This window comes from Anoplophora glabripennis, unplaced genomic scaffold (genome assembly GCF_000390285.2).
Source record: "Anoplophora glabripennis isolate ALB-LARVAE unplaced genomic scaffold, Agla_2.0 scaffold927, whole genome shotgun sequence".
NCBI classification, from domain to species: domain Eukaryota; kingdom Metazoa; phylum Arthropoda; class Insecta; order Coleoptera; family Cerambycidae; genus Anoplophora; species Anoplophora glabripennis.
Window position 1 is genome coordinate 14,408 of NW_019426071.1, and position 15,767 is coordinate 30,174.

The window sequence follows — 15,767 nt, forward strand, 5'->3', positions numbered from 1 at the left end:
TGGTTTGTTGAATTATGTGGTAGTTATAGCCTTTTGACATATAATAGTTTTATTATTACGATTATTTTACGTGTAAAGCTTAATATTACCATTTAAACAAGCATTGCCATCAAACATATTGAAGTTAATCCAACTCTGGTTCGGCAAAAAATGCCTGAATACCCTGAAGAAAATGTGTACGAGTAGTACAGTGAAGAGATATCGTCTCTGGCTTGCTTAGATTTTTTAAGCAATTGGACAAAAAATTCATTGAAAATTGCGCATAAAAACGCCCGCCTTAAAAAAAATTGTAGGGACTTTTCACATCCACACTGTAAACTGAAACATCAAGTTTCTACAGGGTGTTAGAGGTTTGACTGCTTTAATTTTAACAAACGATAGAATACATTAAAATAAACAAAAAAAAAACTTAGATGACATAGGTCCTAAACTCAACCATTTCCGAGAAAAAAATTAAAATCTCCAACTTGGTGTACAGAAGTTCGATTAATTAAGGAATAGTGACATAATTGCATGCATAGAATAAGATAAAATACAATTTTTTATAACTTTTTTATGCTTAATTCTAAAAAATAATTAGCTTTGTAATAAATTTAAAATTCGATATCGAGCAATGTGACAACGGCGCGGCGGATAACAAGAGGTACTAAGCTGTACAGCGATACGCAGTTTAGTTGGTATCTGGAATTGGACCGTGTCTGAGTGTTTTTTGCGTACTACTATTTCCTTTTCTTGAGATGTTTTCCAGCAAGTGCGCAAAAATTGGATTCGAAGGCATCGTGTGTGCATCGAAAATGGTTGTGGACATTTTGAGCATATGTAGTTTGTTTTGTACTTGTGTGTTTAAAAATTACTGAATTTTGCTATTTGGGGTTCTTTAATTACATAGCTTTCAAATCCATAAATTGTTTAAAAGTTAAGTTCCTGTTTTAAGAGATTCATAATTACTAAAATTCAAGCTAAAATTTAAGCACAACACTACTTTCGTACTACAAAATCGATACATTTTATTTTATTTATTTAAAAACTGGAAAACAATTGTCTTGAAATCTACTAAATGTTTCACAATAGTTGTTTACATTTTTTCCGTAGGACAAGTCTGCCACATGTAAAAGTGGTATGCACCAGCTGTGTAGCGCTAGGTTAAGCTCTGTTGTCACGTGATGAAACTCCCCAATATTAATACTCGCTGTATTTTGAAAACTGTTAATCTTACGACCCTGTAATATACAACTTTTTTGTTCATTTAAGATTACTCTTATCTCATGCTGAAGTAATGGCAATCAAACTTCATACACCCTGTATACTGTCCGTTTTGAATATGCAGGCGATCGACTTAGTTGCTTAAATTCTTTGCAATTCTTTGTCTTATTTATGTTATTTAAAAAATAGAATTTGAGAAAAATTCTTGTTTTGAGTAGTTTTTTATGACCAACTTAAGAATCCTCTGTATCTTCAGTATTTATAAATCTTCTACAAATACTAAGTACTGTATTCATTATTCATAGATTACTGAATAATTTAATTGTTCAATAATCAGTATCCGATTCCTCTTGATTAGAACGTCTCTCCAAGACGTTTTTCTGGTCCGGCGCCACTGAAAGTGGGTAATGAAAGAAATGTTTTAAACTTATTTTAAGATTTATTTTTTTTATAACAATATAAATGTCAAATATATATAAGGCACAATATATATAAAAAAACTAAACAAAAATTCTAGAAATAAAACGGATAAAACAACATATTTCAAAACTCGAATAAAAGTAAAAATATAATTCTTAATAGGCTGATGCCCTGTGTATTACAAAAAATATATATTTAAATATAAGTATAATAGTAATTTTGAAAAATAAAAAGTTGACAAAATTATCAATGCATAAAATAAAAAAAAACCGACATTGTAATTTTGTACTATAAAAATATAGTGATACTTTCGTTTCTATAAATAACTGTAGATTTCTTTACTTAAGGTTATAAAAATATAAAAAATATTAAATGCGTATATTTCGACATGGCTGTGTCAAGACGTAAAATTTAAATGTGGTCGACACTCACTATCATCAAAAAAAAGATTATGGCACTTTACTAACTTAAGACGATGACGTGGATGCTTCCTCAAGATTTTTTACCACTTTTTTCAATTTCCGCTTAGAACCGATGGCTGAAATTGAATTTTATTTATTAATTTCCAAAATAATAAAAAGAAACACTTACAATGTACATGGCAGACTTCTATGTTTGCCCCGATTTTACGTAAATAGTCCAACCATAATGTTTGGTTCACAGACAGTTTATCATTTTCCCCTTTGACCTCCACGAATTTACACTGAAAAAAAAAACAGGTGCTAGTATGGAGTATTCCACAAGAAAAGCACGAGCTTCCTCTAAAACTATGGGGAATGTCAACAATTGGACGCGCCCTCATTATGTCTAATGCCGTCAATAAAACATTTATTTCTTTTATCACATTTGTTTTTCCATTGATAGAAATGTGTTAATTCCATCAGTTTGATTAAAATTTCAAAGTATCCTTAAGATTGAAGCTATACGAGGGGAGGCTTGTGCTGATTGGTCGATGAAAAGCTTAAGAAATATGACCATGGTGCTTCAAAACACGTCTGTGACATTATAACAGGTGACAAATCATGGATCTAAGCATATGAGTCTGAAAGTAAACAGCAATCGACTGAACGGGTCTTTCAAGAAGAGCCAAATCCAACAAGTTGTTTGAACATGAAACACTTCTAAACAAATGACCACCTGTTTTTTAAAAAAACCGGACATGTAATTGTACTACAATGTCATATGGTCGATTCTGAATGGTACACAACCATTTGTTTGCCAGAATTCTTTGGAAAAATAAGGGAAACCAGCCCCCCAAAGATGCATCATTTTATTCTGAATGGTACACAACCATTGGTTTGCCAGAATTCTTCGACAAAATTAGGGAAACCAACCGCCGAAGATTCATCATTTTCGATTAGGACAACGCAAGCTCTCAAACAAGTGAGTCTTTGAGAACTGAAAAAGTCGATTTCAGGTGTCATCCACAATACAGGCCTGATTTGGCACCCAATGACTTTTTTATTCCCGCACATCGAAAATAAATTGAGGTCGTTTTTGACACTTGAAGAAACGGTTGATGCATTCAAAATGCATGTTTTGGAGGTACATCAATCAGAATGGTAAAAATGTTTCAAAAATTGGTTCTAGTGCATGCAAAAGTGTATCATGAAGAATATTTAGAAAAAAAATTAAGCCATATACGATTGATTAATTTCTTTTGTTCTCTATTCCCGAACTATAAAAAACAACTGTCATTAAAATCATTTCCTAACCAAGGTTTATGCGAACCCTTCTGCTTAATTTTACCCGAGAGATATCTCCTAAAGTTTGTGCACCTCTTCGTGGTAAGTAAACAAAATAAAATGATTTTTGACAAATCAAAATTCTTTTTTCCTTAAACTAAAGCCTGTAAGAAAATATATGTATCAACTTACTTCTTTTCTATCCACATTCCAGACTAGCAGGTCCGGTAAACCGCTCCTGTATTCCCTGAAATTTTTTACCAATCGTTCGTATATTTTAGCTAAGACTTTACGTCCAATGCAATCAACCAAATCCTGGAGAAATTTGACGTCACTTATAATGACACCGATCTCGCACACTGCAAACTCATGCGAATGTTTTTCATAATTATCCTTGAGAAATTTTATAATTTTGGCATCAGACCATTCGCTTTCGATTTCTCTCAAGCGTTTATCTATTTCTACTTTTCGGTTTGGATAGAAGTAGCGAGTATTCATATCTAAAGGCTCACATTGTATCTTTGATACGAATGTTCCAGGTATGCTATTCTTAGCGCTGTAAATGATGTCGAAGAAGAACAGCGTAAACGTGGCCTTAATGATGGAACCCTCGCAGTGGACGCCTCCTGTGTAACGAAGCCGCTCCAGGTAGTCGTTTAAGGCGATATCCTCTACTTTGTATATGATTTTGTTTCCCTCCGCATCTCTTACCTCGTAATTGCGTTTTTTTCCTGAAACGTTACTGAAAAAAAAACGAAAATGTACATGCTGAAAAAAAGTATACACTTAAAAACCAAACATGTTTCTTCTTTTTAATGGGACACCCTGTAATCAAAAAGGCATTTACGGATAATTTCTTGATCGTCCCTCCGACTACAAGGAGTACAAACAATTTTTTTATCGCCAATCTAAATTTTTTTCTTTTGCCAATATGAACATTTAAAGTCCGCATATGCCAACATTTGAAGGAAATGACGATATTTGCAGAAAATTGCAAAAGTTTCGCAAGCAATTGCAAGAACTGCACATCAATTGCAGACACAATTGCAAAAGTTGCAAACAAATGCAAACGTTGCAGAAAATGGGGGTCGAGGTAAATGGTTAATAGAAACAGACAATAACCAATGTAGACAATACAGGGTGTAATTTTCAGTGGGACTCACTTTTGTAGGGGAAATGCTATATGTTCCCTAGAATACTGATCTGAAATTCTTTTTTTTTTAATAAACAAATGGTCGAGATACGATTTGATTTTTAAACGTCTGTAAAATGCTGGGTTACCTTGTATAAATTTGACAAAATATTTAATTTTTCGTAACTAGAGGATACTTGGTGTACTTTCGAAGAAAATGAGCCCAAAAAGAATGTTTTAGTCATAACCCCGTCCCCGGAATAGTCATTTAAAAATGGGCCTTTTTTACAAAAATGGGATAAATAAAGGGAATTTTGCAAAAACTATTTGACCGATCCAGCCCATCTTTTGCACATCTCTTAAGGATATAAAAACTCACATTTTGGGAAAGTTTGGTAAGATTTTATTAATTATTTAAAAATTTATTAACAATTAAAGAAAAAGCACTTTTTCCATTTAATTTTGCAATAAATTTTTTGTTTATAAAACAATTTTAACTTATTTTAAAGATGAGTTTCTCTAGATCAAATCGTCTGTTGAACATTTTTTGCTAAGATTAATCGTTTATTCACAATAAAATGTAGAACGAAAAATGACGAATTTTTTACCTATTTGTTGACAAAAAACAATAACGCTATACTTTTTTTATGATCCATGAGATGAGACGCCTCTTATATTATCTTTCCCAAGACTTTCCAACAATAAAATCACGCCCAGTAATTTTTATGATTTCTCGATGATTTTCACCTTTATTTCTACATAAAATAAGCAGGGACATATTTAGGAAAGTTAAAACAGATACTATTAAAATGTGATTCCGAATGCTTACAAAGGGCAACTGAGGCTAGCCTCTACTGAGTAGGCCACATGAATTTAAGTGTGGCGAAGCCACAGTGCATAAACCAGTATTTAGGCTCTGTGCAGTGTAGCCTCTGGTGCATCTTCGGTGGCCCATAAATAGGTGCAGAATAATTGAATATGTTCTCACTACTTCATTTTATTACATTTATTTTAGTTTTCAGTTTATCGGCTTACAAGAAGGTGCTCATGAAGTGTATTTGCATAGTTTAAGCGTACTGTATTAGTAACTTATTAACTTATTTGAATGTTTAGTGTATTCATTTTCAAGTTTCTGTGTGATATTATGAAAAAGCATATATATGAATCAAGAAAGAGTTGATACGGTTAGAGTCTATTTTTTGTCAGGAGAAAATGATGCCAGTGCAAGAAGATATCATATGGATTGTCCTAACTGAGAAGTACCGAATAAGAAAACGTTCGCAAGATTAATTCAACGTTCCACAGACTATGGGACATTTAAACACTAGTACGCTAACATTAGATGGGAACAAACTCATAGAGTGAGAACCAGAAATTTGCCATGGAAGAGTATCCTGGTACCAGCACTCAAAAATTACCCACAAAATTTCAAGTATGTCATATGCTATAAAAATCAGGTAAATCAGTAAACAGATTATTTACTTATTTTTGTGTATTTCAATTATTATTTATTTATTACTGTTTGAGTTTTCCGTTAGATTACTCGTTAGGTACTGTTTCAGAGTTTATCCTATTTAGAAACATTAAATTTTTGTTTATGTGGGATGACAGGGTTCCTGGTGAACACCCGCTCAATAAAAATAACATGCTAAAAACCAATACTTCATGGTGGGTGGTGTGAAAAGTTGCTTTTAAATTCTCAACCTTTCCTTTAAATTATGAAATTTGACAACAATGCACACTGCAATTTCTAAGTGTGTATACGCTGCGACTTATGCAGGCCATGGTTTGAGGTCACAGTAACTTGTCCAATGACAAAATTGAGCATGCAATATGCTAAATAAGGGGGTAATGTTTTATACTTTTAGCAAAAAAAAAACTATGCACGAATCACGCTTTTTGATAACCATGAAACACCGGCGCCTTCCAGCAGCCCTTCTAACAATAGCACATAAATTACAAGGCCTTGATAATCTGGGTGGTACTGATCTTACCTTCTTATAGCCTTCGCATTGACGGGGTTTTCCGGAAACATTTCCACTCTGATACGTTTCGGCAATAGCTCAGCGATGAGATCATGATTCATCAGCAGTATTTTATACTTTATAGTGCAGTTCAGCTGCTCCCCTCTTTTGCGCAACTGATACAGCTGGACCTCGGATAAATGTTCTCTCTTCTCACCCAGCACCTCGATCAGTAATTGAGCGGCGTGGTCATAATTAAAGGGTTTCAAGTACTTCATGTACAGCCAAATTAAAAGGCAGTACCAGTGGCCGATTTTGTGCGGGCAATTCACCTTATTGATCATGTATTCCAGCCACACCTTGACATCAGATGGAAATTTTGAATAGAGTCTTTCGGCCATGAAGGAGAGTGTGCTGACGTATACTGCTTTCGCCGTGTATCGAATTAGATGTGGAGCATTCTCGAATCTCTCGACGTCACTCCTGGTAAAATTATTAAACTGTGTGGTACAGGTAAATAAAACAGTTATTCATGCAAAAAGATGTGTAAAGTGTCATATTTTTCAGAAGTGGGGCAATCTCGTGGGTAAAAAAAGAACATTACACGATTTGCATACAATTTTTTTTAATACTCTACGTGTGAAAGTAAGAATCCTCTCGGGGCTAGTTGGTATGACAGTGATATTTTCATTAAAAAGCTATTTTCTAAGTTAAAATACTAAATTAACTTTTGCAAGAACCTTTTTATCAGTTAATTTGTATGTATCTTAAAATAGTTAAGAACTTTAAATATAGAATATTTTACTTGACAACATTTTGAATAGCATACATATAGGTTGGCCCAATTAAAACAGTCCACCTGAAATATTTTCAATGCAACAGGTTTTTTCGGAAAACCCCAAAACAGGCCTCATTTTCTACAGAAATGTGACTGTACACGGTAAAATTTAAAATAATTGTTGTAACTCTTATATAAACAAGCTAAAAAACAGTTTTTTAACTGCATTGAATAGTTTGATAAAATTCATGTTGCATTTTGAAGGGCAACGACGATATACACTTTATCAATTCTACTGAATTATTGTCGAATAATTATTAGCTAGACAATTTGGATGGCTGTAATGACGAGGGATAATCTAATACTACAGCTGCCAATACTTTGAGTTATAAATTAAAATATTTACAATTTACTTTTTCTCTAGCGTGTAAAATATATAACTATGCAGTAGCTCGAAAGTGTAAAAAATAAATTGTTCACATACCTGTCATCTTCTAGCGTCTTCAATTCCCCAAAGATCGTTTTACATAGCTGTAAACTAAGTAAGTGGTCGGTACACTTCTCTAATTCATCTCGATATTTTCTTGCCTTAATGTAGCTAAAATGTGGGTGTAAATATTTTTCTATTAGTTTCTAAAATAGTAATCGTGCTTTTTTATAAATTTTGAAGAAATTTCCAATTAAAACGATATCAAAGAAAGCAGAGAAAAATCTGTTAAACAAAAAAAAAATAATAAAATAGGATTAGCCTCCCCTGAGATTTCAAAATGGCATGCACATTTCTGCAAAATATTTTGACACCACAGAATACTATCCAATTTTTATAAAATTATCTGATTCACGAATAGATTTCAAAGAATAAATATCTTCCATTTTGTTTGTAAATGTTAAATTGTTCACTTTTAAACAGAAATGTCAAAATTTTCATTTGTTCTTTCAAGGCTACTACTATGAAATTGAGTAAATCGTAAAACTGACTTTTTTTTATCCCCTAATAAAATTCCTTCACAAAAGTATTCTTACAATAATAAAAAAAGGTATGGAAGAAATAAGAAAAGCCAAATTTGCAGTTTTTTCAGCATATTTCAGGAATGGTATAACTTATCTCAAATTTCTTTTCATAATCCGAAATGGCATGAAAATAAGCAACATTCTTGTAATTTAAGGGGGTAAACCACTCTAGAGGCCGAAAAACAGCCAAAATTTCAGGAATTTTTTTCAAAAAACCAAACAACATATCGAAATTTGGTAAAAAGTTTTTTATTATATAATCATTGAAGTGTGTTTTTAATAAAATAAATAAGATACAATTATGAGCCAAGAAAATTTCGATTTAATATGATTTAGCTACAACAGTATGCAGGAATTTTTTAAAATTGATTTTTGCAAAAATGGCATGGTTTTGAATAAAAATGGAAAAAATCGCTCGAAAATCATTAATAAAAATTGAACTATGCATTATAAAAAAAAATCCTACGTACTGTCGAGGAGAAAGTAGTTTTGAATATTCAGTTAAAATTTCAAGCCAATTGAACAAAAATTGTTCAAGGTATCGGTTTGGCAGATATGAAATTTGTCGTTTTGAGAAAAACACGTCTAAAGATTTAAGTACTAAAATAAGAAAACATTCAATGTATATTTAATCTGCAAAGCTTACACAATAGAATCATGATGATTGTATGGTATTATATATATATGAATCAAGAAAGAGTTGATACGGTTAGAGTCTATTTTTTGTCAGGAGAAAATGATGCCAGTGCAAGAAGATATCATATGGATTGTCCTAACTGAGAAGTACCGAATAAGAAANATATAACGAGCGTTCAAATAAAAACGTGGTCGAAGTTGGCTCTGACACATTGGACATAGGGCGTAGCTTATAGCGACCAACTTAACCTCATTTCTCAACGAGCTGTATAGCAGCTGTTCATTTGCTACGCCCTACGTCCAAATTTTCAGAACCAACTTGACCACGTTTTTATTTGAACGCTCGTTACCTTCAATACGTGGCAAACAGATGCTCCAATTCTCGATACCAACAGCGGCACCTAGATTGTGCGCCCATAGAGCAGTGAAAGGGGCCGCACTGCATTTAAAATTCAAGCCCTTGCAGATTTCTTTGGTGCATGAAACTTTGCCACGATAATAAGGTACATTTTAAGGAAAAAAAAACAATTTTTCAAAAAGTGCTAGGGTGGTTTAACCCTTAATCAACCCTGTAAATCTTCTAGTTTAGAAGATACTAATGGTGAACACCTTAAAAGTGACTACCCTGTATATATTCATAGAATTTTGTCCCTTACTTACGGCTCGTGCACACGGACGGTATTTTACCGAACGAAATTTATACCGATCGCCAAAATAACATAAAATTTTAATTTACACATAGTTAAATATATCTTTATGCACAAAGTCGTTGCCGGCAAGTTTGAGGGTCGGCTGCAGATCAAATTAAAATTTGGATGGAAGCACGTGGTCGCTGCCCGGTTTTTTGAACGACCTGCAGGATTCAATGAATAGTAGCTTATGCAGGTTTACACACAAAACAGCGAACACACCGACCACAGTCACAAATACAGGACTTGCACCTGCAGCTACAGAACCAGCTCTACTAAATGAATCGCACAAACATGGAAGTCGGTATTTAATAACGCACGTCCAAGAAAAGTTAGTAATTCGGGACAAAACGTCTGATGATTTAAAAGATCGGACGAAAACGAATTAAGCTTGGGAACAGATTATTTAATATTTTAGTAGAAAACTACACAAGCCTGCTTAATTCTGACAAAAAGCAGATCTACATAAATGAAAATTTAAAATAAAAATACTTTCAAATTTTACTAAATTGCCACGGTACAGATCCTGCATTACTAACAAAATATGAGATGTAAAATGATACCGCGCATGTTTGGCAGCTCTTGTATCTCTTAAATTTTGTTGCGAAACCATTGACATGTAATGTGTCTTCAAAAAGATATCCTTTCAATTTTACCCATTACGTCCCATCTAAAGTAACATTTGAATACAATGCCATGTGAAATGTTTTCCGCGCCGTGTTTCAATGGCTGGTAAAAATGCCGATCGGCAAAACAACGCTCGTGTGTAAGAGCCGTTAGTTAGTCGTCTGCCCAAGATCCATTAGCCGATGTCAGCCGAGATATTTGTAAATCAGTAAATATAGAATTTATTTAAGAATGGGTAAATAATATCCATGGATTAAGAAAGTGCAAACATACCTGACAAAATCATTTCTGCTGCTAAATATAACATATTCATCGATGGGATAGTCAGGAAATTCCGCCTTCTTCCACAATATAATGGAAAAGTAATCAGTTATATTTAAAAACATACCATTGACAAAAGTTCCAAGGGCATAAGTGGAATAGAAAGCATTATGGAATGCTTCGCTTAGTCTGATACACCTGCCCATCCTACGTTCTATTTCTTCTAATAATAATTGATTTGTACTTTTCTGAATAGTTAATGTGGATTGGGTTTTAGAATATTTTAGTAAATATCTGACCATTTCCTCCTTTGTGCTTAAAGTTTTTTTAAGTCTGAACTTGTCGCAAATACCTCTTAAGTCGATGTTGTCGAGGTGTTGCAATAAATACTGTACACTCTCGTCCATATACGCTGAAAATAAAGCATAATTTCATATAATTTTCTTAAAAAAATATAAAAAATATAACATTTTTATCAATTATAAACAATTAATGTTAAGGGATTTACAATAGATGGCGTAACTTATGCTTTATCACATCGGAACTGTTGTAGCTATATTCATATCAAAGCTCCGTCATTAGATTGTTACATTTTATTGTGTCATTTTGCTGAATTGTAAACATGTTTTTTGTCAGCTCTGAAGATGTCGAATTACAAGCCACCAGAACACAATTTGAGGGAAGTTTTATGTTTCCTGTTTAATTCACAGAAAAATAATACTGAATGTCATCGAATGCTGTTGGAAGTTTACGGTGAACATACCCCATCTTTAAAAACGTGCGAGTATCGGTTTCGACGATTTAGAAGGGGTGATTTGGATAGTTGACAAAGAACACCCTGATCAACCAAAAAAGTTCAAAAATGAGGAATTGGAAGCACTACTCAACCAAGATTCATGTCAAACGCAAATGCTGAATCGTTAAATGTTGATCGGACAACAGTTTCGGAATGATTGAAAGGCAAGGAAATTGGGCGTCATACGAATTGAAGCTGAGAGATGTTGAACGGCGATTTTGATGTGTAAACAATTTCTTTAACAGCAAAAGGAAATGATTTTTTGCATCGTATCATCACTGGTGATGAAAAATGGATATGCTATGAAAATCCTAAGCTTAGAAAATCGAGGAATTTGTCGGGTTATGCATCAATATCGACTGCAAGACTGAATATTTCTGGTTTGAAGCTCATGCTCTGTTTTTTGGTGGAATCACCTATCCGTATACTGATGGAAAGATGGAACAAAATAGTGGCTAGCAATGGACAATGCATTGAAAAATGTACACAATTTTTCACAATAAAGCCTTGAATTTACCAAAAAATCTCAAAATTAATTCACAGTCCTAGTAATATTAAATGGTTTTTGAGAAAAAAATTTTATTTGCAACATACTACAAATAAGCATTTGAGAAGTACCTGAAATGCTGCACTCAACAATTGTAAGGTCTAAAACATAAACAAAGAATTTTACTTACTTGTATCGACAATTTGATGTTGTTCAAAAATCTTGACCATTTCACATACCTCAGTCTCCTCCATGTCAAGATTAATAAGTCTGCAGAATTTAAAAGCATTGTACCACTTCCTCTGCCTAGTAAAAAGCTTCAAACAAACGTATTGGAATTTAATGTCCATTAATAAAAAGTTTTTAATCAACTTTCTTTCAGTTTCTAGAAGATTATTTACTACATGCTTAGAGGAAAAAACAGTCTTAAACAAACCTGTTAATAATATGAGCGACTCTGTGTTCATCTTCTTCTCTTCCTTTTTTGGTACGATATTTTTGCCTGGAGAAGAACTTGTATTGTCCAAGCTTTTCTTTGGGCTACCATTACTATTTGCAGTCTTATCACATTTTGATACCGTTTCCGGACTTATTTCTCTACAGGAACAGTTCTGGTTGGGAGAAATATTAGCACCCGATCTGTCGCTATCGATTGCTTTGTTCACAGTGAGGAGCAAATTCTCATTTTTATCGGTTGTACTGCCGCCTTTAGAATAATTATGTACATTTTCCTTCGATGACACTTTTAGAGTATTATCAACTTGTTGCTGTGTATTCTTGTTTTGGTTTTTTTGAACGCTATCTTTTCCTAATGCTTTTACTCCTTTTTTATCTGCTACAACACATTTCTTGATCTCTCCTAGTCTTGGACAGTCACTCTTTCTTTTATTCTTATTGCAATCAGGTTTGTTTTCCTTAGACAGCCATCTCGAATCACATTTACATGTAGAAGTGGATGTGGACCCATTTTTTCTAAATTCTTGAGAAACCATATTTTGCTGAAATTTTTCTGATGTTGAAGCTGCATCTGTGTTCATTGTTCTAAGTTTTTTGGCATCTTTTTCCTGTTGAATGCTTCTTTTTTTACTAGTACCTGCAATGCTTGTAGTACTACTGGAGCACTGGGGAATAACGGTAGTATTTCTAGAACAACTACCCGATGGACTTCCAGTGCTTTCGGTATTACTGGAGTACTGTGCTTGAACTGTAGTATTTGTATAAAAACTACTGTTGTTCGGTTTAATGATTACTGCATTTATTATTTGAACCCTTCCTGTGTGTGATACTTCTTTTTCTACTACCGTCTTTTCAGAATCAGTAGAGGTAGCTGGGCTACAACCACTTTTCTCTATTTGGGAAATATCCAAGATTTCCCGACCGACGTGAGTATCTAAATCATCACCAAGATTTGATACAGGACGGGGTGTTGAACAAGCAGCGGGATACATTGGACTGTCTCCTGATTCAATTGGAATTGTTTCATTACTGAACCCTAAAATTTTCATCTTAATACATTACAAATAGGAGAAAAAAAAATAAAAATAAAATTTAATTAGTAGTTTTATTTGCAATTGTTAAAATAATTTATTTTGAAATACTTTGCTATTGAAAATAAGATAACTTTGAACAAACTAAGGGCAGTACAGTTCACAATATGAAGAACTAGAAAACAATGATTAAAAAATAAATAGAGACTGGAACAACAGACACAGTAATTTTCATTTAGTGAATTTTACCTGTATAATTAATTGGAATTTTTTCTTCTGTGTCTTCATCAGAGAAACTATGTGATAGAGGTCTTTTTAATTTTGGCAAAATATTTGTTTCAGCATCTTCCGAGATATCCTCTTTTTTCACTATCACTTGTTTCGATGGTGGAAAATTTGTTGTAACTGAAATTATTTTTGAAGATACTAGCTACTTCTAGCAGAACATGAACAAAGATTAGGTTAGTAAAAACATTAACGGGTATGGGACAACGAAAATACAAATTCACAATATAGATGTAGAAACATCGGGAATTTGAAGAAATAAGATGAAGTTAGATACTAATTTATAAGCTATCATTCAAGAAATCCGTCCTCTGCAAAACCCATGGATTACGTATTTTTCATTATAAATATTACTGATATAATTATGTCATCATGTTCATCAAAATTGTATAGACGTATTGCGAAGGGATGGTATTTATATAGGACTGTTAAGTACTGCAACATTCTGAATAGTGATGCGTTTACAGCATTATTACTTAAACTGATGACAATTACAATAAACAATATTTCCTAAAGGGCTTTTAAGGGAAAATTTTTTTAAAATTAAATACCATAAAATAGTATATATTCTTCTTCATCCAATAACTCAGGACGAACGTCTTGGGCATATTTAGTTAATAATTCTGACTACTTGCTCTTCATCAGAATTTGCCATTATCAAAACAAGGACATTAGCAAGTCTTATATAAATCGAGAGCTCTATTTTATTCAAGTTTTTAACTGTACAACTTTTATAAAGATAAAGAATAGTAGTGTCGGCCATTTTCTATAACTATTAATTTAATTCTTAGTTTTATTGTTCCATACATCAAAATTAAATAGCAAACTGTTTGGAGAAACACTAAATAATCTTTTTATTAAAACTCATAGCAGGTAACATCTTATTTATCGAGAAATGTTCAGATTTATTTTCTAATTCTGTTAGAAACTACGGTGAATTTCTGTATGTTTGTCATATGTTAAAAAAAAATTAAAATGGAGGGTTTTGTCTGATCTACGAGGTGCACATAGAAGTTTTGTGATGAACTGCAAAGTATTACTGTGAGGTACTGCGGTGTACACATAGGGGATTGTAAAGTACATATTTGGAAATTGTCTAAAATGGTTAATCCCTTGTATGGAACCCTTAATTTAGTAGATTTTGATTAAATTGATCCATAGGTATTTAACAAAACAAAAATTCTATGCATAACCTATTTTATATTGTCTTACTGCTACACTTTATGGATCCTTTAATTTTACTGGTTTCAGTTAAATTATATTCCATTGAGAAAAATGGCACCTAATAAACTTCATTCATTCATTCTCTAAGTACAAACAAAATTTAAATCGATTATACATAGACTAAGACTTAACTATTTTATACCTTGTTCCTCTTCATCATCCGAAAATGGTTGTGCAAGTGGTCTTTTCTTCTTTGGAAAACTGTTAGTACAGCTAGTTCTTTCAATTTCTGATTCTGAATCAGAATCAGAAATTACTATTATTTCAGCTGATAATGCAATTTTTTTCATGTCCCTTTCTTTTTTGATGGATTTCCAATTTTGAAAAGCGGTAAATATGTCTGTCTGTTTAAGATTGCATTTCGTAATTTTTTTAGATGTTTTAGATTTGCTCATTATATCAAATATCTACACATAAATTCTAACATTGTTATCACAGTAAAGATAAGTCGACATTTTGTTGAAGTTTTTTAGTCACTTTTCGGCTTCACAGGTCACAGAAGGACTTTTTCGTTAAATATTGTATCCCACTGTTTTAAAATACAACAAAATAAATAAAATTATAGAGATTAGCATCACTTTTCAAACTTTTCGTATTTCGTATTTATTTATTTGGTTTGATTTTACCCACAGAACACAGCACATATCTCTGCAGACTGCACAGAACAAGAACGCACGAAGAACACTAGAAAGGAACACACAGCAGAAATTATAATGCAATCCGCGGTTTTTTTCCTAAGTTCTTGAAACGCGCCATTAATCTATGGCTAAAAGTTGGCCTCAATGATTTGGGATCGAGGGGGATTATCCCTCTTTATCCTGCCTCATCTCGTGTAGGCCTGGACAGCCTTCGTAGGTGGGCCCCATCCGTCGTCTACCCCGACCGCAAATGCGGCCGGTGTAGGCGCTTTGTGGGACCTCCTTTTGTCCTGGCTGGGCCCCGCCGGCTAGGGCCCTTTCTTCTGGCGCTCTTCTTGCTTCGCCGGCTCGTCTGTGTAAACCCCGGGGGTAGTGTCATGTTTATGTGTGGTATGGTTGGGTAGGGTAGTGCGGCTATGCAGCCTGGGATGCGCTTTGCTAAGG

At 33.4% G+C, this 15,767-nt stretch overlaps 1 protein-coding gene across 2 annotated transcripts; it reads right to left on the reverse strand.

The window, feature by feature from the left end:
• Positions 1–1,733: 1,733 nt before the first annotated feature.
• On the reverse strand, positions 1,734–15,330 carry LOC108914781 (fanconi-associated nuclease 1). 2 transcript variants are annotated; one of them, XM_018720661.2, is made up of 9 exons: positions 14,828–15,330; positions 13,426–13,581; positions 11,880–13,181; positions 10,419–10,818; positions 7,667–7,780; positions 6,435–6,887; positions 3,501–4,050; positions 2,215–2,326; positions 1,734–2,161 (listed from the first exon to the last, which is right to left on the reverse strand). In XM_018720661.2, exons 1-9 carry the CDS (start codon positions 15,078–15,080, stop codon positions 2,091–2,093), a joined length of 3,411 nt encoding a protein of 1,136 aa, XP_018576177.1. In that variant the 5' UTR covers positions 15,081–15,330; the 3' UTR covers positions 1,734–2,090. The 2 variants fall into 2 exon arrangements, with proteins under 2 accessions (XP_018576177.1, XP_018576178.1); XM_018720662.2 differs by lacking the exon at positions 13,426–13,581.
• Between the last annotated feature and the right edge of the window lie 437 nt (positions 15,331–15,767).

Coding starts and splice junctions, on each gene's coding strand:
- LOC108914781 (XM_018720661.2), bottom strand. CDS start 15,080: ATGAGCAAATCTAAAACATCTAAAAAAATTACGAAATGCAATCTTAAA. Junction 6,888..7,666: donor AAGACGCTAGAAGATGACAG/GTATGTGAACAA, acceptor TAATTTTACCAG/GAGTGACGTCGAGAGATTCG. Junction 2,162..2,214: donor AGAAGTCTGCCATGTACATT/GTAAGTGTTTCT, acceptor ATTCAATTTCAG/CCATCGGTTCTAAGCGGAAA.